Source organism: Schistocerca nitens, chromosome 4 (assembly GCF_023898315.1).
Source record: "Schistocerca nitens isolate TAMUIC-IGC-003100 chromosome 4, iqSchNite1.1, whole genome shotgun sequence".
In the NCBI taxonomy this organism is placed as follows: domain Eukaryota; kingdom Metazoa; phylum Arthropoda; class Insecta; order Orthoptera; family Acrididae; genus Schistocerca; species Schistocerca nitens.
Window position 1 is genome coordinate 979,854,443 of NC_064617.1, and position 26,802 is coordinate 979,881,244.

General features: G+C 39.6%; 1 protein-coding gene, 1 non-coding gene and 1 pseudogene across 2 annotated transcripts in view; 2 read left to right on the forward strand and 1 right to left on the reverse strand.

Moving 5' to 3' along the window:
• The window catches only part of LOC126253687 (intraflagellar transport protein 172 homolog), a 305,113-nt gene that overhangs the window by 4,971 nt on the left and 273,340 nt on the right, over positions 1–26,802 (forward strand). Inside the window, exons 2-3 of the mRNA XM_049955213.1 lie at positions 21,844–21,987; positions 22,070–22,182. Of these exons, the coding sequence (XP_049811170.1) occupies positions 21,844–21,987; positions 22,070–22,182 (257 nt within the window). The remainder of the gene's footprint in view (positions 1–21,843; positions 21,988–22,069; positions 22,183–26,802) is intronic.
• Positions 8,641–8,715, forward strand: Trnas-uga (transfer RNA serine (anticodon UGA)). Its single transcript has one exon. It is a non-coding gene; the product is annotated as a tRNA-Ser (tRNA).
• Positions 13,151–13,268, reverse strand: LOC126253845 (5S ribosomal RNA; annotated as a pseudogene).

The window sequence follows — 26,802 nt, forward strand, 5'->3', positions numbered from 1 at the left end:
GCTTACATGAAATCATATCTACAGGCCTGGAACTGAACTGACATGAGCTGAAATGAAATGTGCTAAAGGAGCTAAAATGAGCCAAATGAGCTAAAATAAGAGGGAATCAAGTGAGATATGACCTTTGATTACCAGAAGGAGTGACCTATCAGTCATCCTCTTTACTGCATCTTGAAGCCAACATGACTGCTTGTTTCTCTCTATAGGGACATCAGAAGTTAGTATGCTTTCTAAAATTGGCAGATAAAAAAAATAAAAAAATAGATTGGGCAGCCATGGAGGCATATTTGTTAGGAGGCCTTGTGGTAACATTTTAACGACAATGGTAATTTCATGCATGTTCAAATGTGCCCAAAGGAGTAATGCCTTGAATACTTGAAAGTGGGTTGACAACTACCGAAACCCATAAGATAGTTCTTCAGTTCTTCAATGGCATACTAATATGACTTGCTGAATTTTAATCCTTTCAGTTGCCACAAAGTTAGTGTATCAATAACGTGAATTATTAATTGATGACTAAGGAAAATATAGTGTGCTACTCACCATAAAGATGACACACTGAGTTGCAGACAGGCACAACGAAAAGACGAAAAGACACTTACACATTAGCTTCCGGCCAAAGCCTTCTCCAGAAAAGGAAACACACACACACACACACACACACACACACACACACACACACACACACACACACACACACACAAATTCATTCAGACAAGCAAGCACACTTCACACACACACACATGACCACCATCTCCAGCAGATTGGACTGGAATGCTGCTGTCACATAGAACAGAGGCAGCAGTCTGGAGGAGGCAGGGAAGGAGAAGGGATAGCAGGGTATGAGTGAAGGGAGAGAAGAATGCTGTCTGGTGGAGCAAACCAATGCAAAAAACTGTGAAATGATTGCAGCAGGCTAGTATATGAGATGGCTGCTTTCATAGGTGACCTGGCTTCTGTAGGAGTAGGATAAGCCTGTGACATGATGGGAACAGGAAATGCTGGGTGGGTGTATTGGGCAGGTCTTGCACCTTGGTCTTCCACAGGGATGCGGTCCCTGTGGCAAAGTGTTGGAATTCGGAGTGGCATAGGGATGGACTAGGTTGTTGTAGAGGTTGGGTGAATGATGGAACATCACTTTAGGAGGGATGGGAAGGATATCCCTCTTTTCTGGGCATGATGCTTGGTAATCAAGGCCATGACAAAGGATGTGATAAAGGGGCACTCTTTTGTAGGCTGTGGTTCTTGGATTGGTAGGAGGAACATATGTTTATGGGGAAATGACATGGGAGATCTGTTTGTGGTCTAGGTCTGGGGGATGTTGCCTGTCTGAAGGGCTGAGTGTGACCGTCAGCACACTGGGCAAGGGAGTTCCTGTCACTGCAGGTATGCCATCCCCACACGGCTGGGATGTGTACGAGGGATTTTTTGGTGTGGAATAGATGACAGCTGTTGAAATGCTGGTACTGTTGGTGTTTAGTGGGTTTAACGTGAACATAGGTGTGGATAGAGCCATCAGAGAGGAGTAGGTCAATGTCCAGGATGGCAGCATTCTGTGTTGAAGTGCACCAAGTGAAGCAAGTGAGAGAGGTGTTGAGATTGTGAAAGAATGAGGGTAGGGTGTCTTGCCCCTGAATCCAGATCATGAAGGTATCATAACTGAACCTGAACCAGACAAGGCGTTTGGCGTTTTGGAGGCTAGGAAAGTCTCCTCTAGATGGCCTGTAAACAGGTTGGCGCAGAATGGTGCCATGCAGATACTAATGTGTGTCTTTTCATTGTGCTTGTCTGTAACTCAACATGTTGCCTTTATGGTGAGTAACAATCTGTCTTTTCCTTAATTATTGATACTTGAACCTGGAATTTCCATTCACTGAATTATTAGTTAAACAGTTAATCACAATTATTTAATTGGATAGATAAAAAGTCTACTCACCAAATGGCGGTGGAACACACACATAAAAGACTGTTGTGATTGGCAAGCTTTCGGAGCCAGTGGCTCCTTCTTTGGGTAGAAGGGTTGAAGGTGAAGGAAGAAGGGTGAAGGAAAAGGTCTGGAGAGGTCTAGGAAAAGGGGTAGATTTTGGGAAAGTCACCCAGAACTTTGGGTCAGAGGAGACTAACTGTAAGAGATGAGAAGGAAAGGGTGCAACCACTGCTGTACTCTGGAGTTTGATGACATTGCCCAGAAGGCAACAAGGTGCCCATATCTATGAACAAGTCTTCTAGTTCTCTGAAGTTAAGCTAGTTGACACCCATACCCCAAATGAGGACTGGAACTTTCCTCTGAAGTACACCGGGCTTGTGGTGATGGTTAGTGTTTGTCCGGCTGTGGGAGGCAAAGTGCTATCTTTGATTGTCTACCATGAAACAATTTACCCATCCCTTTTCTGTTGATGGGTGTGGTATGGTACATACTTAAAAATGTTTGTCAATGCTGTCCACTCAGTTCTTCTCCTGAATGGTCTGGGCTGGGTATATCTTGAATGTCCATGTCAGATGGTCTCCTGTACCATTGGAAGAGTGATGAAATGGAATGCATGGAAGGTGCTGTATGCCACTGAGGGTAGAGATATTTGAAAAGGTTTGGTACTGGAATTAGAGCCCATCTTCTGAAATGATGACTTTAAGGAGGCCTTCGATTGCAAATACTTAAGCTAATTTCCAGGTGGTGACTTCTGCTGAGGTGGAGCACATTGTACCATTTAGTAGAAGTTGAATAGGCATCCATAACTACCTTCCACTTATGTCGCAGATATGGAACCCACAAACTCATTGTGGAGGTAGCCCCAGGGCCATTGTGATGGTGGGCAGATTGGAATTACTGACGTGGCGTTGGCTGTGATGTGGTACACACCTGGCTGTTTGCGACCATCTCAATGATGTTGTGATTTGTAAGATGCCAGTATACATCCTGGCATGTAATGTGGATAGTGGAGGCTTGCTAAGAAAGATTAATAAAGCTGTGTATGAACTTATTTTATTAATTAAAATAACTGGCTTTCTTTATAACAGCTGACTTTTCACATGCAACAAAAGCAATACAAATAATAGTACTACTGCAAAGAAGACAAAGATAAACAGCTGTGCCCACATAAATAAACTCTATGCACTAGTGGTCAGAATGTGAGTATAAACAGAACAAGAACCACAAACACACACAAATGCAATTATGCAAAACCTTTCCAACACTCCCACTATTTAAGTGATTGCATTTAGCAATTAACAACATTGAGCTTTGAGCACAAATATTCAGATTTTTCTTTGGTTAATGCTTTCGTCAACAAATCAGCAAGTTGTTCTTTGGTACACACACAAACAACTTCTATCTCGTTACACTGCACTTTTTCACATAAAAAATGATAGCGTACATCTATATGTTTGGTGTATTTTTGATGTTCAGGATTTTTTGACAACTTGATTGCACTCTGGTTGTCGATTTGTAATGTGGTTGGTTCTTTACACTTGATACCCAGACCACCTCGTAATTTTCTCAGCCAAATTACATTTTTAGCAGTAGTAGGAGCAGCTAAATATTCGGATTCACTTGTACTTAGCAACAACGTTTTGGCTCTGAGACGTCCAGGTTCAGGACCACCAGCCAAAAGAAAAACAAATCCTGTTGTTGACTTTCGCAATGTAAGATCATCTGTGTAGTCAGCATCAGAAAGACCAACCAGTTGCGTTTTGCTCCCGCTGTTTGAGTACTCTATACTGTAATCTGGTTTCTCAATTAAGTACCTGTAAATTCCTTTCACTGCTTGCCAATATGATTGCATTTACCAATTAACAACATTAAACTTTGAGTGCAAATATTCAAATTTTTCTTTGGTTAATGTTTTGGTCAACAAATCAGCTACTTGTTTCTTGGTATACACATAAACAACTTCTATCTCTTTACACTGCACATTTTCACGTATGGCTGTTCAAAAATCTGCTCACACTGTTCACTGCAAATGAAATATCTGGTCGAGAGATAACTGACAAAAACATAAGAGATCCAACCGCTTCATGATATGGTACTTTTTCACCACTGAACTCGTCATCATTAGGTAACAGACTCACATGGGGATAAGCAGGAACACTTAAACCTTTTGCTTCAGACATTCCAAATTTCTCAGTTATCCTTCTCGTATACTGGTGCTTACATATTAACATTTTATTTCCCACACAATCTCACTCAGTTTCGCCTCCAACAAAGCAATGACCTTAACCGACAGTGATTTGAAAGACTTCTTTTAGTGATGTGGCAGCTTTATGAATTGCTTCTATTGACTTTGATGTAGTAAAACTATCATCTAAAAATAATGCTAACAAGATAACATCACCACTGATTACACCACTGAATAAACATGGATCAGTGTCAGTTGCTTGAAAACTATAATGTGAAAGAAAGTCTGTAAATTTCTTGTTATAACACCGAGGAGCTTGCTTAGGTCCATAAAGTGATTTCTGAAGTTTGCAAACTACAGATTTCTCGGTTTTAACCACCACTCCCTCAGGTATATCCATGTAAGCTTTTTCAAGAAGGCTCCCATACAGAAGTGGTGTGTGAACATCGAACTGTACCATTTATAGATCATTATATTGTCGCTAGGCAATGAAAACCTTGTAACTCAAATTGGTCAAATTTTACAGGAGAAACAAAAAAGTAATTATAGAAATCACATGGGGACCTGATTAGTCAAATGTAGTGGTTTCTGCTACACAATATGGATCCGGCCATTGGTATATAAGACTTCATTATGCACTTCAAATTGTCTGCTGGTTTTTGGAGTTACGAGGTTTTCACAGTTATTTTTTTCTTAGTGAAGAGATAAGAGGCATGTAACAAGTGCATGGTTAAGAAATGAAATGAGTGAATGTTTAATTTGTTTAAAAAAAATACATACTTAAACTGTGCATTATTTGTGTATTATGAAACATCTGTAAGGATACATTGTTACAGATATGAAGTGAAATGAATAATTTCACATTGATCAAAATATTGGAATCTGGATGTTAGTAAATTACAGTGTTAAAAAAACATAGAAACAATGTTGTTAGCTTTAATTAAACTTTTATTACTGTAAACATTTGTGCAGTTTATTAATATTTATTATTGTTACTATTACTGCTACTATCACAATCACAGTCATAGGTGGCTGTAAACAAGTTTATTTTTGGCTGCATTTTTTTTAGGCACGGACATGTTCTCTCATTACAAATGTGAGGCAGTTTGTCATAAAATGAATGCACATCTTTAGGAAGGACCTGCTTTAGTTGTTGCAAATGCGTAAACTTTTCTGCTCTGATCTTTAGTGGTGAACTGTAGAGAGGGGGCACTGTAAATGAGCTGGGTATGTTTGACATTCTTCTTGGAAGTGGTTCCCATGTATCGCTGAATTTCAGTTTATATTCCATTTTTCCGGAGGGGTCATACTTGAGACACCAGATATCAGTCACTGTTGGATCCCAAATTTTGGATCCTGTCAGAATAGATGAATACAACGAGAGTTTATCATAGGACTTGAAAAACGTGTGGTCCAAATAACTGACAACATAAGGTCTTGGACTTTGTCTTGCGGTAGTACAAACTTCTACATAGCCATCAGGAGTATAAATGTGTCTGTTTTTTTAACTTCCTTTCTGTGGTGGAGTGCATAGAATCACACTCCATTTGAGTGTGACATTTCTCCAGAAATTTTGCACTATTGTAATGCCTTTCTGATTGGTGAGATGAGCCAGTGCATTACTCATGACTGAGTTTTGATTCTGTTGCGTGCATCCGTCGCTATAGAAAGTAGCTTCTGAATCATTTTGGACGTACGTTTCTATAAAATGCACGAGTATACTGGCAAATTCCGAAGCTGTTAGTCCACCTTCACTCTCGTGCCAAAGGTAACAATAACCATCTTTACTTTTTAAATCATAGATGGTAAAATTGTGGGCCTTTAGTTTGATTTTATAGTACAGTGCAGATGCTTTTAGTCTGGGAGAAAGCAGAAGTGCTTGAAGGTCCATAGTAAACACTCTAGCTGTTCCTAATTTATCACTGTTTTTCGCTTCCCTTGCCTCAGTTTTTCGGGCCATATGCAAAGAGTATTCATTGTCTGGGAGACTGCCTGTCTGGTGAGAACAACAAAGATTGCACTGGTCCTTTTTAGGCGAAAGTAGGTTAAGATTATTTTCATCAAATACCTCACAGAACTGTTTGTAAGCAGCTGGGAATTGTTCTCTTTTCTTGCAAAATTCTATATATGCCATATGTAGTTCTGAGTAACTCTGCCAGTTAGGTTACAAGTAGAGTTTTGTGGAAGAACGATGGCAGTAATGCGATTTCAGATTCGGCAACTCTGCAAAAAAATCTGATGCTGATTGTCGTCCACCGGAAACTTTCGTTGGTCTCTCCTGCACTTGAGGCCCTTCTGCAAGCATTCTTCCTGCTGCAGTAGATGCCCATGTTCTGACACTCTATTCGCCTAACCACAAAGTATCAGAAACATAGTCTTGCAGACAGTGTTTCTCTGTCCTTCTATTACAAAATTGTAATATAGTGTGTTAGAACGGTGAGATTTATTAGATTCTGAATTGTTTCTGTGTCTTTTAACTGGAACGTAGTAGACATGGCGTCTAACAACAATTTTTCTTTCACCCCAAGACATATCCTGCCAGAAATGATTAAATATTAGCTGTCTCTGCTCTTCTGTAATATGCTTGCAATTCCTGTTCCTATTTAAGGAAGAATGTTTACAACTACATCGTGGTTTCATTTCCCTCCTACTTCTGCTCATTGTTGGTCTCTTTTTGCCAAACTCATCCTTTTGCATTCTTAAATAATCCTGTCCCCTCATACATTTTTCTTTCTGCAAACTCTGAAGTGATTGATTGCTTTTCCTTTTACGGCGCTGCTTAGTACTTTTTACTCCCACATCAACTTCGTCATCGCCATCTTCCGTGCTGTTGTTACTGCTATGGTCATTTTTGTTTTTATTTGGATCATACACATCACTACTGCCACTGGAGATATCATCCTCACTGCTGTGTTCGAAAAGACTTTCAAACTCAGAAGTGGAATTCGCCTCTGTATTGGCTTCTTTTTCCGCATTATCTGTAGTGTAAACAATAATGTCATCAATAATATTTAAATAATTTTATCTCCTCAACTTCCAAACAAGGATCTTACTTCCAGTTACAACAATATAAACTACGGCTTACCTTCATTTTGTAGGTCTACCCTTTCTTTTGGTGCAGGACAAGGAGGAACCTGACTAGAATCTTCTTCCGGTGATTTTATACGATATGAACCGTTGTCGGCTTGAGTCACAAGGTGAAGAGTGAATTTACTCTTTTTATGCACAGCTGAAAACAAAATAGTTATTGTAGAATGCATAGGATTCTGTTAAGTTCTAAAATTAAAACCTCGTATGTACCAAGTGCAGTCTGTTTTACGTGCAATGAAAAACTCGTAAATCAGTATTGTATTTAACGAGGTCATTATTAATTCTGTATATTCAAATACGATACATAAATACCTAAAAATACTAACATGTACTTGTAGCAATAAAGCAGTGTTGGGTCCGTCAGTCAAAAAGGTTACTAACACGTCAAAACACGTTTTAATCTCGGAGCATGTGTTCACCCTGCACTCTAGCATTGGCAATTACCGGAGATGTGAGGTTTACAGCACAAACTACATATCGTTGGAGATGTGAGTTTTTCATTATTGCCATACAACTTGAAGAAGGAATGTTTCAACAGGCTATGTGGCATAACTGTCTACATTTGGTAATGGAGTTAGGTGGATTTCATTGTCAGATGGAGTTACGGGGTTTTCATTGCCTAGCAACAATATGTGATAATTGCCAAAAAAACTCTGAGTGATTGATATTGTATTTAATATTGACCTCTTAATGCACAGCCACTAAAGAGAAAAATTCCTTAATATTCCCAGAATGAGATTTTCACTCTGCAGTGGAGTGTGCGCTGATATGAAACTTCCTGGCAGATTAAAACTGTGTGCCCGACCGAGACTCGAACTCGGGACCTTTGCCTTTCGTGGGCAAGTGCTCTACCAACTGAGCTACCGAAGCACGACTCACGCCCGGTCTCACAGCTTCACTTCTGCCAGTATCTCGTCTCCTACCTTCCAAACTTTACAGAAGCTCTCCTGCGAACCTTGCAGAACTAGCACTCCTGAAAGAAAGGATATTGCGGAGACATGGCTTAGCCACAGCCTGGGGGATGTTTCCAGAATGAGATTTTCACTCTGCAGCAGAGTGTGCGCTGATATGAAACTTCCTAGCAGATTAAAACTGTGTGCCCGACCGAGACTCGAACTCGGGACCTTTGCCTTTCGCAGGCAAGTGCTCTACCAACTGAGCTACCGAAGCACGACTCACGCCCGGTACTCACAGCTTCACTTCTGCCAGTACCTCGTCTCCTACCTTCCAAACTTTACAGAAGCTCTCCTGCGAACCCTGCAGAGTGAAAATCTCATTCTGGAAACATCCCCCAAGCTGTGGCTAAGCCATGTCTCCGCAATATCCTTTCTTTCAGGAGTGCTAGTTCTGCAAGGTTCGCAGGAGAGCTTCTGTAAAGTTTGGAAGGTAGGAGACGAGATACTGGCAGAAGTGAAGCTGTGAGACCGGCCGTGAGTCTTGCTTCGGTAGCTCAGTTGGTAGAGCACTTGCCCGTGAAAGGCAAAGGTCCCGAGTTCGAGTCTCGGTCGGGCACACAGTTTTAATCTGCCAGGAAGTTCCTTAATATTATTCAAGAATATAACCTGTGCACTAAAATAAACTCCCCTACACACGTAACAAAAACTAGTGCTACACTTATTGACCAGATCTTTGTAAACACTGACATGCACACCTCAGAAAACTTTAATACCGGCTACAGTGATCACAATGCACAGCTACTTGCCATATGCGGAAGTGTTGATTTTTCTAGGAATGGAAGTGTTATCTACAAGAGAAAATTCAGCATGCAAAATATCGAGCACTTCAAACGTATGCTAAGTACCCACTCGTGGAATAAAATCTACAACAGTTACAACACAGGTGAAAAGCTGGATAATTGCATGGAAATTTACAGACACTGTTTCGAAATTGCATTTCCAAAAAAGAAAATAATTTGTAAAGGCCCCGGCAAACCCAAAACTTGGATTACATCAGGGATCAAAGTATCATGTAGAAGAAAAAGAGAACTTTTTGCACTATCAAAAACAGATTTGCATCCCTGAATTTGCTCACTACTTCAAAAAATACAAGTTAACTCTGAGTCGTGTAATAAGGGAAGCAAAATTAAGGGAAAATGACAAACTTATTATGGAATCATCAAACAAAGCTAAGACAATGTGGAATACGGTACAGAAACTTACTGGAAAGGTGGAAATACGCAAAAATATTGTATTGTCACAGGCGGGCAGCAAGATCACTGATCCAAAATTAATTGCTAACCACTTCAATACTTACTACACCAATATTGCTCGTGAGTTAGTGAAGGAACAAATGGGAAAAACATCAAACAAAATATTACAGGAAATTTCTGGAAATAGTGTAACAAATACATCCATGTTCCTCCGACCAATAAGCAGGGAAGAACTGTTAAACAGCATAAGGTCATTAAAAAATAAATATTCAGCTGGAGTCGACGATGTGCCAGACTATATTATAAAAGTATCAGCTGAACAGATACTCCCATCACTGCTAGATATATGCAATTCTTCACTATCAAGTCGTATTTTCCCACAACAGTTAAAAACTGCAAAAGTTGTACCCCTTTACAAAAAGGGCGATCAGCAGCAGATGGTCAACTATAGGCCGGTGTCACTCCTATCAGGTTTTTCAAAAATCATTGAAAAACTAGTTCTGCTACAACTAACTGATTTCTTTAACAAAAAAATATGATTTCAGGATGTCAGCATGGCTTCAGGCCTCAGTGCAGTACTGAAGCAGCCACTTTTAGCCTCATAAATCGTATTTTAAATTCAGTGGATGATCACACAAATGTTTTGGGGATTTTCCTGGATTTAACAAAAGCATTTGATCTAATAGACCATGAAATTCTCCTAAGAAAGTTAGAGTGGTATGGTGTAAGAGGCCTGCAACATGAGTGGCTGAAATCCTACCTAGAAAATCGCTCTCAGATAACAGAGGTAAAACACATGGGAAAAAATGAACTCCAAGCTTATCAATTGAAACCTTCCACATTAACCCACGGTGTACCACAAGGCTCAATTTTAGGTCCCTCTCTCTTCTTAATTTTCATAAACGACTTCCCCCTACACGTTCAACACTCCGAACCAGTGCTATTTGCAGATGACACAAGCATATTAATTGAAGGTGAAAATGAAATGGCTCTAAGTTTAAATGCTAAAGTCACAAGTGAAAATGTCACAGAGTGGTTTATGAGGAATAAATTACTGATAAACCCTCAAAAAACAGTCGCCTTACACTTCCATACACAACAAAATAAAAACCCATTAAAACCAAACATGTCCATGGAAAACCAAAGAATTAACAGTGTCACTGAAACAAAATTTCTTGGCATCTACTTACAAGACAATCTTAAATGGAATTCCCACATCACTTCATTAAATTCTAAACTATCGAAAATGACTTATGCGATGAGGATTATATAGAACAACACAAGTCCTGAAACAGTTAGAGCGGTGTATTACGCTTGTATACACTCCCTACTGAGATATGGCATCATATTCTGGGGAAATTCTCCTCATAGCATAACCACATTCTGGAAACAAAAAATGATTGTGAGGATAATGAAAAATGCTAACAGCTGAAAATCATGCAAACCATTCTTTAAAGAACTGGGTATTCTACCCCTACCATGTATCTATATACTAGAAGTTGTAATGTTCCTTAAAAAGAGCATGCTAAAAAATGGAAATGTATTTATTCAAAATAAATCTGTACATGAACACCATATGAGGGCAAATAGTGACATACACAGACATCATTGTTATACCACACTGTGCAAGAAAGGTGTGTATCACTCAGGTTCACATTTGTTTAATAAGCTGCCAAGTAACCTAAAGGCCATAAACAAAAATCCATAGCTTTAAAAAATCTGTAACTTCATATCTCATGGAAAACTGTTTTTACTCAGTAACACAGTATCTTGAAAAATAAGTTAATTTCGATTGTAGCAATATAAAAATGTAATATAACAATATAGCAATATAAAAATGTAACAATTTATAAATGTAATGTATGCAATCAATGTAACAGTACATTAATGTAATGTCATTTTGTCCAACATCCAAGGTATGGGACGTAAATAAATAAATAAATGCCCTGTTTGAAACCTCTTGCGCACAGCCGTGCTTTGTACTGAGTGATCTTACCATCTGTGTCAAATAAAACCTTGAACACCCATTTTGAGACATTAACTCTCTGGCTATTAGTTCCTGGAAGTATCTTCCAGGTTTTGTTGTCTTCATGAGCTTCCAGTTCTTCTTCAATCGCTTTTTTCCAGTGTTTTGAGTCAGTACCAGAAATTGCTTCTTTGAAGCTGTAAGGATGTTTATACTATGTAAAATCAGCTTCATATCTTGCTGGCTTGCAGATGATAGAACAATCTTGTAGCTGCATCAACAGCACTTTGGTAGGTTGCTCTTCAGTTTCCAGTTTAGACTTATTTACATAATTTTGTGAAATTTCCATCTCTTCCTGTGCTTGCGCTGGTTCACCAGTAACATGCTTGTGCCAATCCATGATACATTTTTCTTCGTCAGTCTTGAAGTTTAAGTATGTGTCATCAACTTATTGCTGTACAGATGCTGAGCTCTTGCTAACCTCATTGAATGTGACATCCCTCGATACAAACACTTTGTGACTCGCAGGATCATAAAGTTGGTAATTTGTTGATTCACATTGATAACCAACAAGTACAACTATCCTGGATTTGGCATCAAACTTTCTGTGAAATTGTTTTGATGCATGAGCAAAGGCATCTGACTCAAACACTCAAAGATGTCCAACATATGGTTTTGTGCATTCCACAACTCATATGGAGTTTGCTCCAAATTACGTTTTGTTGTAACTCTGTTTAATATGCATACAGCAGTGTTAACAGTCTCTGCCCATAAAAACTTTGGAAAGTTTTTGACTTCCAACATTGCGTGTGCACTTTCAAAAATTGTGCGATTGTCCCTCTCAGGACGACCATTCTGTTGTGGTGTATATGGAGCAGTTGTTCCTAACAGAATTTCATGTTTCCTCGGAAACTGTTTCATACCACAATTAATGTATTCAGTGCCATTGTCCACACGTAATGTTTTGAGATTCTGACCAAACTTCTGAGGCCCCGGGAGTAGACAACATTCCATTAGAATTACTGACAGCCTTGGGAGAGCCAGTCCTGACAAAACTCTGCCACCTGGTGAGCAAGATGTATGAGACAGGCAAAATACCCTCAGACTTCAAGAAGAATATAGTAATTCCAATCCCAAAGAAAGCAGGTGTTGGCAGATGTGAAAATTACTGAACTATCAGTTTAATAAGGCACAGCTGCAAAATACTAACGCGAATTCCTCACAGACGAATGGAAAAACTGGTAGAAGCCGGCCTCGGTGAAGAACAGTTTGGATTTCCTACCAAATTCTAGTCCCCCATCACAATTAAATTTTTGTCTCACTCAACTGTCTGAATAATTTCATTTATCTCATCATACATTTTGTCAATATCTTCATCATCTGTGGAACTAGTTGGCATATAAACTTGTTCTACTTTGGTGGGTGTGGGCATCATGTCTATCTTGGCTATAGTAATGCATTCACTATGCTCTTCATAGTAGCTTACCCACATCCTATTTTTTTATTCATTATTAAACCCACTCCTGCATTACCCCTATTTGAGGTTGTATTTATAACCCTGTATTCACGTGACCGGAAGTCCTGTTCCTCCTGCCACTGAACTTCACTAATTCCCACTATATCTAACTTCAACCACTCCATGTACAGGCCACAAGTGGCCCATCGGGACCATCTGACCGCCGTGTTATCCTCAGAGGAGGATGCGGATAGGAGGGGTGTGGGGTCAGCACACCGCTCTCCCGGTCGTTATGATGGTATTCTTGACCGAAGCTGCTACTATTCGGTCGAGTAGCTCCTCAATTGGCATCACGAGGCTGAGTGCACCCTGAAAAACGGCAACAGCGCATGGCGGCCTGGATGGTCACCCATCCAAGTGCCGATCACACCCGACAGCGCTTAACTTCGGTGATCTCACGGGAACCGGTGTAGCCACTGCGGCAAGGCTGTTGCCTATATATATAACTTCAAACTTTCCATTTCCCTTTTTAAATTTTCTAACCTATCTGCCGGATTAAGGGATCTAACATTCCATGCTCCTCTCCATAGAATGTCAGTTTTGTATATCCTGATGATGACATAATCCTGAGTAGTCTGTCCCTGGATATCCAAATGGGGGACTATTTTTACCTCCGGAATATTTTACACAAGAGGATGACCTGATCATTTAACCTTACAGTAGAGCTGTGTGCCCTCAGGAAAACTTATTGCTGTAGTTTCTCTTTGCTTTCAGCTGTTCTCAGTACCAGCACAGCAAGGCCATTTTGGTTGATATTACAAGGCCAGATCAGTCAATCATACAGACTGTTGCCCCTGCAACTACTGGAAAGGCTGCTGCCTCTTTTCAGGAACCACACATTTTTCTGACCTCTTAAGAGATACCCCTCTGTTGTGGTTGCACCTGCATTATGGCCACCTGTATCACTTTAATAATAAATGATAAAAATACGAGGGCGGTTCAGAAAGTAACCTCCGATTGGTCACAGTACGGGTTGTGGGGGGAGTAGCGACGCCATCTGTGCGTTCACGCACTCAACAGGTCAGTCGGCATCAAGCCGTGGTCGAGTGAACGTCGTACCTGCGCTAGTTTAGTTTTTGTGGCAGTTTGAAATGTGTGCTGCAATAGAAAACCCCGCCAAATGTGAAGTGCGTGCTGTCATAAGGTTTTTTACAGCCAAAGGATATTCTGCAGCAGCTATTCATCGTGAGCTTTGTGCCGTGTACGGACCAAGAGTTATGAGTGAAGGAGTTGTCCGTGAATGGGTACGTTTATTTAAAAGTGGACGAGAAAACGTTCGTGATGAAGAGAGGAGTGGTAGACCATCATTGGTGCCTGACGAACTCGTTCAGACAGTTGATGCAAAAGTTCGTGAAAATCGACGTTTCTCAATGTCGGAGTTGTCTACTGGTTTTCCACAGATTTCTAAGACTCTCTTGTACGTGATAGTGACAGCAAGATTGGGTTACCGTAAGTTCTGTGCACGATGGGTGCCCAAAATTCTTACCGACCACCACAAAACTCAAAGAATGGCCTCTGCATTAGACTTTCTGTCACGTTATGAGGACGAAGGAGAACCATTGTTAAACAGAATCGTGACCGGTGACGAAACCTGGATTAAGTACGTGAACCCTGAGACAAAAGAACAATCAAAGATGTGGGAACATTCAAATTCGCCTACCAAACCGAGAAAAGCCTCGCAAGATTTTTCTGCCAGAAAACTGATGGCAACGGTGATTTGGGATGCCAAAGGGGTGTTGTTGGTTGAATTCATGGAACATGGTACGACCATTAATCAAGACGTGTACTGTGAAACAATAAAAAAGTTACGACGGGCTATACAGAACAAACGCCGTGGTATGCTGACTTCCGGTATCGTTTTTTTGCACGATAACGCCCGTCCTCACTCTGCTCGCAGAACAACGGCCCTTCTTGAGTCCTTCAAATGGGACGTTATCAACCATCCACCTTACAGCCCAGACCTGGCGCCAAGTGATTATCACCTCTTCATGCATTTGAAGAAATGGCTCGGGTCACAGTGGTTTGATGACGACGAAGAGCTCAAAGATGCGGTCACAGGCTGGCTCCAGGCACAAGCGGGTGATTTTTATGCAGAAGGAATTTCAAAGCTTGTGAAGAGATACGATAAGTGCCTCAATCGCTATGGAGACTATGTAGAAAAATAGTGCAAAGATGTAGTTGTAAGATGTATATATTAAAATATTTTTATTTAACTTGGTGTATTTTTTTAAATCAACCGGAGGTTACTTTCTGAACGGCCCTCGTAGTTTTATTCTAATGAATAAGTGGTGTGGATGACACCACAAGCTCCAAATTGGATGAACTGATTTATTCAGTCAGTCTGACATAGAAATTGTTAAGAATGGTTGTCCTACAATAGCTTATTAAAACATGAAATAAAATGATAACATTGATCTGATGGAATTACAGTTTTCTTGAGACATATGAGTCTCAACTTTATCTTCAATAATGATAGTAGCTGAAGAAATGAATAAAAATTTTGGCCACTGATGATTTAAGAAGAGGAGAAAGGGGAAGCTTAAGAAATAAATTAAAATTTGGGCCCCTGGTGATTTACGAAAGGGAGAAAGGGCTGAAGGCATGAATTGAAGTTTGTTTTAGGGACAGCATTGGACTTGGTAACCTGTGCAGTTGTGTTAGCCATACTGCTACAGTGATGTAGAGGTTACATATATGCCAAGTAAGCAGGAGACCCGCATTCAAGTCCTGGCTGTGGCACAGATTTTAATTCATTTCTTCAGCTTCTGTCATTATCAGAAATGATAATAGTTTTCAATTGCAGTTAAGCTTGCATGTGTCTGGAATTAGAATGATAACAGAATCCCCAAATGCTTTCTAAACATCACTGGTATGCGAAAAACAGAGTTCCATTCCATTAACTAAATACAAGTTTTTCGCCAACTCATAAATATTTGAAATCCACTCATAGCAATCAAAATATTAACACATGCAAATTCATGAGGAGGTTCTCATACTCCACCCAGTATGAATTCCAAAGGAGCAACCAAAATAAATTAAAATTCAATGTCACATATCATCTAATGCTCACAAAATGTTAAAGTTGCAGTTAGCTCTCAGAGTTTAAGTCTCACTTGACTTGGTAATTTTTGTGAGTATAAATATTTGTTAAAGTATTCACACAATCGCCTGCTGCCCAGAAACTAACAGTTAATCACAGTATGAGGTCCATGAGTCCTGAAGGCTGATCTGTACCAAGCTTGACTAATGAAGCCTCTGGCTATTTGACATAAAGTGTCCAGTCTCAACTTCTTGAAACCTTCTTTATTCCCAAGAGCCCCTCAAAATACTTGAGTGCCTATATGCTTGCACCAGTGAGAACTTGCATTTCCCCACCACACGTGCACGGTTTTCTTAAAATGTGGGAAACTGACCATCATTTGCACAACAGTAATGTTACAGATCAGATATATGGCTGAAATAAAAGATAATTTCCTGCCAGTTCTATAAAGACCAAATACAGTGTCCTACATATAAAAGTTCAGACGTAAATGATCGAAAACATATCTAGTGCAGATACACCTGTAACAAATAATACAGACCAAATGTTGAAACACATGAAAATATAAACTTGGCGTGCTCAACCGATGCATCTTTCTACACTCAGCCCAATGATGGTACTAAATCTTATGGATAATTTACAGTTTTCAAGTTACAAATGTTTTTAATAGTGGCCAACCAAACACTTAGTTAAATAAATCAGAAACAGTTAATAATTTAGATAAATGTAATGTGATAATTTATTGTGAGACTTAAGAATTGCCATAATACTTCCATTTTGCTGTGTGAGTGGAGAATCTGATGGGCCAACACATTTATATTATAAAAAAGACATAAAAACACAATAATTCAACAAATAGATTATATGCAAATGTATGGCTTTGAGAGGTGATATCTAGAGTCTTAAGCTATCATCCAATACTGTTTTATTAAGATCGAATGAAGGGTTCAGCAGTTATTAATTTTCAATGATTATTATGAGAATATTTATTTAGTGTGATCAACTATCTCCTGTAGTTTTGGGATATCTATATTATTACTGCATTATAAAGAGGATAGTTGCTACTCACCACATAGCAGAGATGCTGAGTCGCAGATAGATGCAACAAAAAGACTGTCACAAAATGAGCTTTCAGCCAACAAGGCCTTTCTCGAAAAAAGCCTACAGACACACACACAGTCTGGCTTCAGCTGCCAGAGACTTTGATCATGTGTGTGTGAGCTGCATTTGTGTGAGTATGTGTGTGTTTGATGTGTTTTTTTTTTCAACAAAGGCTTTGTTGTCTGAAAGCTCACCTTGTAACAGGCTTTTTGTTGCGCCTATCTGCGACTCAGCCTACAGTCACATGCACAGTCTGGCTTCAGCTGCCAGAGACTTCGGTCATGTGTGTGTGAGCTGCGTTTGTGTGTGTGTGAGTGTGTGTGTGTGTGTGTGTGTGTGTGTATGGTTTTTGTTTCCCAACAAAGATCTTGTTGTCTGAAAGCTCATTTTGTGACAGTCTTTTTGTTGTGATAATCTGCAACTCAGCATCTCTTCTACATGGTTAGTAGCAACTGTTGTTGTTGTTGTGGTCTTTAGTCCAGAGACTGGTTTGATGCAGCTCTCCATGCTACTCTATCCTGTGCAACATCTCCCAGTGCCTGCTGTAACCTACATCCTTCTGAATCTGTTTAGTGTATTCATCTCTTGGTCTCCCTCTATGATTTTTACCCTCCACGCTTCCCTCCAATACTAACAAACCATGCTTGTAGCTGGCCATCAGCTCATCCTGGCCTGCAACTTCCTTGGGAATAACTACCATTTACATGCTGTTGGATGTCCCTAAGTTGGCGAGTGTGTGACGGACTGTGAAAGCCCTTCTGTCATCTCACACACTGGCTTACCTCATCCGAGCCAACTCTTACATTCCCTATCTTAAAACTTTAATATGACTGCTTACTCACCAGCACATGGGTTTTGTTACATAGTACAGAGAGCTTATGCTGAAGGACTGCTCACAAAGAACTAACTAAGAAGAACAAGCCCTCAAATAGCTGACAAATTTAAATACTATCAAACAGTGGTATTTTAATTTTAATTTAATTTCCATCTTATTTTTGAACTTTCTGAAGTGATCATGGGTTACTGATTTTGATTCCTGACCAGGCCAAAGATTTCATTCACTCTAGGTTTGGCCGTTTGTGTTATCCTAATCATGTCATCTCATCTTCATCCCAAAAGATACACAAGTCGCCTAAGTGGCATCAATAGAAAGTCTTGTACCTTGTAGCTGAACGACCTCAGATAGAGTCTTTCGGCCTGTAATACCATATGATCATTTCGTTTTGTAGACCTGCCCATTCTATTTTTACTTTATAATTTTGACTTGTTTTTCTTCAAATAAAGTGCTACTGACAAAACTAATTTTATGGTTAAATCAAACAATGGCAAGATTATGTTGTAATGATGACACATTGAGTTGAAGATAGGCACAACGTAAAGACTGTTACACATTGAGCTTTTGCCAAAGTGTTCTGTGAAAACAAGCCATGTCATACACCACCTCTGCTGCAACCACTGCACAGCTTTTTGTATTGGTACGACTACCAATCAGCTGTCCACCAAGATGAATGGCCACTGCCAAACGGTGGCCAAAAGCAAAGTGGACCATCCTGTGGTGCTACATGCAGCTGAACATAACATGTATGATTTTAATGGCTGCTTCACAACCCAAGCCATCTGAATCCTCCTCTACACCACCAGCTTCTCTGATCTACACAGATAGGAACACATTCTCTACTCTTGACTTCAAGCCTAGGTAACCTATTGTCCCCACACCCTTCACCCAACAGTTTCCATCCCCTCTGTCCTACCACCTCCTGCCAGTTCGCATCCCCTCACTCTCATGCTGCTGTCTGCCAATGCATCCACTGGTCTTTTCTTCTTCTCTGCTCCACTCCTTTTCCGCTCTCCCCTGCCCCCCTCCCTCACACAAAGTCTCTTGATGCTGTGACTGGCAGCCTTATTTTGCCGCCATCTAATCCGTGCATGCTCTGGCAGACAGGACTGACTTCTTTCCCCCACAAGTACCCTGCTAGCCCTCTTCATTTCCTGCCCTATCCCAGATTGCTGCTTTCTGCTTTTATTCAACCTAACCATTGTATTCGGGCTGGAGCAGCCGGACATAGCAGTCTTGCATGTGTGAGGTGTGCTTGCTTTAGTGTATTTTTTTTTTATTTTTTAAAATTTTTTTATGAAGGCTTCTGCTGAATAATAATCTTTTCATTGTGCCTGTTTGCAACTCAAGGTGTCATCTTAACGTGAGTAGCAATCTACCCTTATAATATTCTTACATTTAAGGTTAGATTCAGGGGTTACATAATTAAATACTGAATAGAAAAACTTTGATCCAACCTTCAAAACAAAGTTTTCAGAGATACATAATGTGCATACTCCTAATTAAGTGTACAAAAGAAAAACCAAATCTTAATTGCATTTATCTTGTATTTTTCTTTACTGTTCTGAAAGAAATAATAGGGTGGTGAACTTTATTTATGAAATACTACACTACTGGCCATTAAAATTGCTACACCACGAAGATGATGTGCTACAGACGCGAAATTAAACCGACAGGAAGAAGCTGCTGTGATATGCAAATGATTAGCTTTTCAGAGCATTCACACAAGGTTGGCGCCGGTGGCGACACCTACAACGTGCTGACATGAGGAAAGTTTCCAACCGATTTCTCATACACAAACAGCAGTTAACTGGCGTTGCCTGGTGAAACGTTATTGTGAAGCCTTGTGTAAGGAGGAGAAATGCGTGCCATCACGTTTCCGACTTTGATAAAGGTGGGATTGTAGCCTATCGCGATTGCGGTTTAACGTATCGCGACATTGCTACTTGTGTTGGTCGAGATCCAATGACTGTTAGTAGAATATGGAATCGGTGGGTTCAGGAGGGTAATATGGAATGCCGTGCTGGATCCCAATGGCCTCGTATCACTAGCAGTCGAGATGACATGCATCTTATCCTCATGGCTGTAACAGATCGTGCAGCCATGTCTCGATCCCTGAGTCAACAGATGGGGACGTTTGCAAGACAACAACCATCTGCATGAACAGTTGGATGACCTTTGCAGCAGCATGGGCTATCAGCTCGGAGACCATGGCTGCGGTTACCCTTGACACTGCATCACAGACAGGAGCGCCTGCGATGGTGTACTCAACGCTGAACCTGGGTGCACGAAATGCAAAATGTCATTTTTTTGGATGAATCCAGGTTCTGTTTACAGCATCATGATGGTCGCATCCGTGTTTGGTGACATCGCGGTGAACGCACATTGGAAGCGTGTATTCGTCATCGCCATATGGGCGTATCACCCGGCGTGATGGTATGGGGTGACATTGGTCACCTCTTATTCGCATTGACGGCACTTTGAACAGTGGACGTTACATTTCAGATGTGTTACGACCCGTGGCTCTACCCTTCATTCGATCCCCGCGAAACCCTACATTTCAGCAGGATAATGCATGACCGCATGTTGCAGGTCCTGTACGAGCCTTTCTGGATACAGAAAATGTTCGACTGCTATCCTGGCCAGCACATTCTCCAGATCTCTCACCAAATGGAAACATCTGGTCAATGGTGGCCGAGCAACTGGCTCATCACAATACGCCAGTCACTACTCATGATGAACTGTGCTATCATGTTGAAGCTGCACGGGCAACTGTACCTGTACACACCATCCAAGCTCTGTTTGACTCAATGCCCAGGCGTATCAAGGCCGTTATTACTGCCAGAGGTGGTTGTCCTGTGTACTGATGTCTCAGGATCTACGCACGCAAATTGCATGAAAATGTAATCACATGTCAGTTTTAGTCTAATATATTTGTCCAATGAATACCCATTTATCATCTGCATTTCTTCTTGGTGTAGCAGTTTTAATGGCCAGTAGTGTATGTTGACACATTGTGCAAATGCATGATGGATAAAAATGCTGACATTATAGTTGTTGATATGTTAAAGTAATGCTGATACTGTATAAGTCTAAATGTATTGCATAAACCATTAGTAAAAATGTATCATGAGCTACTGTAACTGAAAACTGTATCAAATAGTACCAAAAAAGTTAGGTATCTGTCTCTTCATTTTGACAATTTGAATATTTCCTGACATGTTACACTGTGGATTATGTATACTTTGCTCTGTGTGTTATCATATTTTAACAGTTTGTGTATTGTATTCTCTTAGCACCAGCCCAGCATTTACTAAATGAGTGTGGGAACCTGCGTAAAAACAACTCTCAGGCTGTCTTGTGCACCAGTCCACAGCTGTTAATTTGTCATTCATATTCAGTCAGGATCTCACATCCTTGTCTCACAAGCTAGCATACAGTGTGTTACACTACATGATCAGGTTCATGTTGAAATATTAGTAGCACTGTGTTTATGCTCCTTAGTTTACGTGTCTCAACAGTGTATTTATTTCTCATAGTTCTTTCAAATCCAGGAAATTCTACAGGTTTCTTCAGTGACCTGTTCATTATTCACTTCTTTTCTCTGTTAATACTGGCATATCACAGTGAAATATTTACATTCGCAGCAAAAAAAGATCTTTTTCTGAAATTACCTTCTTCTGAAACAGAGCACCCCCTCCCCCCCCCCCCCACCACCACAAACACACACACACACTTACACAAGTATCACACACACATAAACAAATCTATTTTCTCTGGCCACTGGGGCCTGACACTACAGCCTGACTGGGCCCCAGCAGCTGTAGACAGTAGCCATGTGTGTGTGAGTTGTACTTGGGTGAAAGTATGTGTGTGTGTGTGTGTGTGTGTGTGTGTGTTCTATCTGCTTGCTGGTACCTCTGGAAAAGCTATAGTTCTCATACTGATTTATTACACTTGCATTATAATGAATTCACAGGATTTTTATGTCATTTTTAGTTTTGTAATAAAATGTTTCTTTTTGTGTTTGGAAGAACTGTGCATCAAAGGTTCTGGCCATTGCATGGGCACCAAACAACAGTAAATTTGCTTGTTGTATGTCAGATCGCCTCATCCATGTATTTGATGAGAAGGGTGTGAAACGTGACAGATTTTCAACAAAACCAGTTGACTCAAAGGTAAGATTGAAATATGAAACTGTGTCATAGAATGAAATAATTGTTATTAATAAATTGTTCATCAAATTATTCTTAATTTCAGTATGGGAAAAAAAGCTATGTTGTAAAAGGCATAGCATTTTCTCCTGATTCCTTGAAGATTGCTGTTGGTCAAACTGATAACATAATTTTTGTTTACAAGATTGGCAAAGACTGGTGAGTATGTCATTAAACATCTATCCAGTGTTAAATGCATTGAAATGCCCTACTAAGTACACAGTCAAGCTAAATGATGAAAGTAGTAGGAAGTAGTACACCTGGATCAGGATATCAAAGTGATCGACATCAAAGTGCAGTTGAATGTGAAAGGGGGTAATGCTGGTTTGCTGCTGTGTGCGCTTACAGTGTGGCAGTAGCAGTAACAGCTGTGTCGGTCCATACTGACATTCTCCTCACTCCTCATGCTTCCTGTAATCTGGATCAGGATATCAAAGTGATCTACAGCAAAGCACAGTTGAATGTGAAAGGGGGTGATGTTGGTTTGCTGCTGTGTGCGGTTACAGTATGGCAGTAGCAGCAACAGCTGTGTCGGTCCATACTGACATTCTCCTCACTCCTCATGCTTCCTGTTAAAGTCCAGTATAGAGTTCACTTTGAGAATTGTCACCTAATGATTGAACTCCTCTGCATAAAATCATACGTATTTCCTATTATTAGTATATCTCAACAAAAGCAAAAGGACATGAACTGTCTTTTACAATGATCAGTATGATTTATGTATTACTGGCTTATTCATTATGGTAGAAATGGATCTGAATCCTTCATGTGAATACAATAACTAACAGCATTAAAATAATACAAACTGTAGTGTGCATGTAGTACATCTTACTTGTCTGCAGATAGGTGTTTGTTAATGACAAGATGAGATGTCTTGTGGAAATATGGATCACACAGTGTCTTCAAATGGTTAACAACGTCTCTTGAAAATCAAGAATGTCATGCAGCAATATCGCTTCTCTGTCTTATAATTTTGTGCCCACAAATTTTTTTGTGCCTGAAATGGGGGACTCTGACAACTGTTAACAAACTTGCTGTAACTGAATAATTCTGCCTCGTAAAGAGTAACACACTGTTTGTTTACCATTGGATGTTCTTTTCTTTTGAAATATCTGTAAATATGGCAACGAACAGCATTGTGTTGGAAAAAATCCAAGTTTGTTACTTGTTCTGTCTTCTTCTTACCAGGTGACCATAGCTTAGATGAACCAGCCCGTTCCTGTCCTGAATAGTAATTTCCCATACAAACTTTCACGACAATGTTTTTATAAATCTTCAAAATGTCTGCTGTTCTTTCTGTCTCCCTTAGGAGCAGTAGATTTACATCACAGTCTCTTGTCTTGAAATATTCCCACACCACACTCTCACATGCCTGACCATGCAAAACATGAGGTGAGCAGAATGCCAAATATTCTGTTTAGTGACCACACTTGTCTGAACACTTCCACCACAAACTTCAAACATTCTCCAGCTGGTAGCACAAAAGAAACTCGCTGTACAGAGTAGGGGAGGGGGGAGAAGTAGAAGGGGAAAAAAAGAAAAAAAGGGATCACAGCTGTTACATTACTGGCTGCACATGCAGTAGCAAAGTGATTGATAATTGTGAATGGAACAGAATGCGTGTGACAAAGCACATTCTCTGGCTGGTTGTTCCTAGGTTAGTGTTCTTGTAAACAGCATGACATAAATCATTTTGTTATTCTGATCCAGTTGTAGACACAGTAATTGTATGTTTCTACCTTCTGGATGCAAAAAGAAAAGAAAAAAAAATGTTGCTGTTCAGCATGTAGCCGTATTTACATATGAGTGCGTAATGTGAACAAAATCTGGGATGGAGGAAAAAATAAACAAGAAGGTTATTTTTAATGTCAATCAAGGATTCTATGATGCTCTACAACTGAACAACTCATTACTGAAATGCAATTTATTGGAGCCAAACATTTATTGCACTGGTAACTACAGTAGATCACATATTTATGAAGCTGTACTGCAGTTATCACTTACAGTAACTTGCAAAATCTATAATCTTTTGCCATAAAGAACTGAACTTTCTTGATGATGTAATATTGTGCCAGCATCGCATGAACATCACATCAGTTGGTATGGCAACCACGTGCTGCTCTACGTAGTATAATGTCAGTTCAAGGGCTTCTGCAGCGTCAGAACATGACACAATATCTTCATCTTCATTGTTGTCATCAGGTTGATTCTGGACTAGGGTTGTTGATAAACTATCAGTATTTTTTCTGGACTAGGGTTGTTGATAAAATATCAATATTTTTTTCCGAAGATATCGATATATACCGGCTTCATATTTTCCACGATATATCAATATTGAAATGGAAATATCAAGTCCTGATATTTTCATTTTATATTATATTTTTATCACAATTTTCATTAAATATTTGAAACTGTTCTTTTGAAATTAACATAATTTTACTTTCAGTGCGTGAAGGAATCTTACTAGTTTTTGAGCTTTCATCATGTGCAATCTTTATCTTTGACAGTGTGAATCAAGTGCTGTTGGCACAAAGAAGTCTTATTGCATTGGAGGGGGAGGGGGGGGGTGAATAGAATAACAAGATTTCTGATGGAGTACTCTTCAATTGCTGAAAATGATGAACAAAAACCTAATAATTGGCCATTGCAGTGGATGGAGACGTCTGAGGGGAAATGCTGATGGAATTGGCACTCGGCACTACAAACAGAAACTGCAATGTTTGACTTTATCACACAGTTTTGGCACTGTAACTGCTAGGTCGCTGGCGTTTGGAGGAATGAAAAAAATGGGAAGTTGACATGAAGTGTTCCAGACAAATGCAGTATGTGACAAAATCGAACAACAGACCCATGGACACCTTTTATTGTGTCACTTACATGCTGTTACCATCATTAGCAAAGTGGTCATTGGCAAGCTTGAACATGCATCACTTTCCTTGCATTTTTGGCTCTAAGGGGGATACGCAGGCTGCTAGCTTATTGATGTGCAGATATTTAATAATAAATCAATATTTAGCAAAGTAACTTAACTGGATGGATAAAAAATCTACTCACCAAGTGGCAACAAAACACACGCACACAAATGAAAGTTATAATTAGGCAAGCTTTCAGAGCCAGTGGGTTCCTTATCAGGCAGAAGGGTTGAAAGGGAAGGAAGAAGGATGAAGGCAAAGGACTTGAGAGGTGTAGGTAAAGGGGTAGATTTTAGGAAAGTCACCCAGAACACCGGGTCAGGGGAGACTTACTGGAAGGAATGAGAAGGAAAAACTGATCGTTGGGGACTACATCAGACGAGATTTGAAAACCTGAGAGCTTCAAGGTGTAAGAGAGGGAAGGCAATTTTGCCCTGAATCTACAAACTCCCAGACTTCTTGAAAAAGCTGATGGATATCATTATTATCTGATGCTGCCAGAACGGATCGGGTTTCTTCAGCAGGGTGTATACACCCCTGAACAACCAGTAAATCTGGAAAAAACCCGGGAATTTTTTCATCCAGGAAAAACTTGGAGGAATTTTTAGAAGTCTAGGAATTTTTCATTGTTTTAGTTTTCAGTTGAATTTTTGCAGTGTTGGCTGGTAAGAACTGAAATTGTAACAAATAATTTTACTTTGTCCTGCAACTACAGAATAATATTGCTGCCAGAAAACATAAGCGAGAGAATATACCAAAATAAAATTTTATTTGTAAAGAAAATGTGCCATTTAAAAAAAATATATCTTAAAGAGTAATATGCTAAAAAAAGACCAAGCTTCAAGGTTAGTTTTTCATATTTATTTTAGTTCTTTTATAGGTTACAAATTATGCAGTAACAATTGTGAAAAGTATAATTATCCTTCAAGTAAAGTGCAAGGTAATTTCTTTAGGAATTTCACACATAACTGGCTTTTTTTTTAATGGAAAAGTTGAAGTGTTTGTGAGAACATTTATTCAGTTGGGTGACCCAGAAAATGTTTGGTGCACAACAGTGAAATTTATATTTGTGCTTGTCAGAAATATTCAGCTGCTGCAGTTAATGCTGTGCTCTTGGAATATTGCCTGACCACACCCTTGGAAAAAACAGGAAAAAAATTTTGGCAACCAGTATTGCAGGTGAAAGCTTGTTGTGTAGCTGTTCTGAATGTATTTTAAATTAAACAGTTTATGTTTCTTATTTGTGTGTACCCACTACTTAACAATGTTGTTGCTGTTGACTGACATTATCACAAGTCCCATAATGTTAATATCTGCTGTCATTGGCTGGTAAATCATGTAACATGAGCTATGATTGGCTGATAAAAGTGGAATTCCTATTTATACTTCCAAAATACGAAATTATGCGGTGTACATGTTGCCATGCATCTGAGATCTTTCCAAAATGCATTGTTTATTGCTGGGTTTCATATCCTAAAGTGCCAGAAAGTTCTATGCTGGTATATACTGCCTTTACCAATGAAAGGATTTGTAAGTTTTACAGATGCATGGAAAAGTATATTGTCACTTAACATGAAAAAAATGTATCTTCACCTGGAAAAAAGTGTATTTTTATCTGAGAAAAAAATGTATTTTTGAAACCTGGGATCTATTTTTTCTTCTCCATGTATATTCCCTGTTCAAATACAAGACTTGGCCACAGTTTCTTTCTTTCACGATGTTTGTATTAAATGTTTGTTCAAATTGTCCCAAGCTTTAGATAGCCAGTACATGATGTCATTTATTGTTGTGTCTTTCATTTTGTCTAAGATGAAACAGTCCTCTCTTTCAATTAGAAATCATAGAAGCTTATTTCTGTAAACCAGTT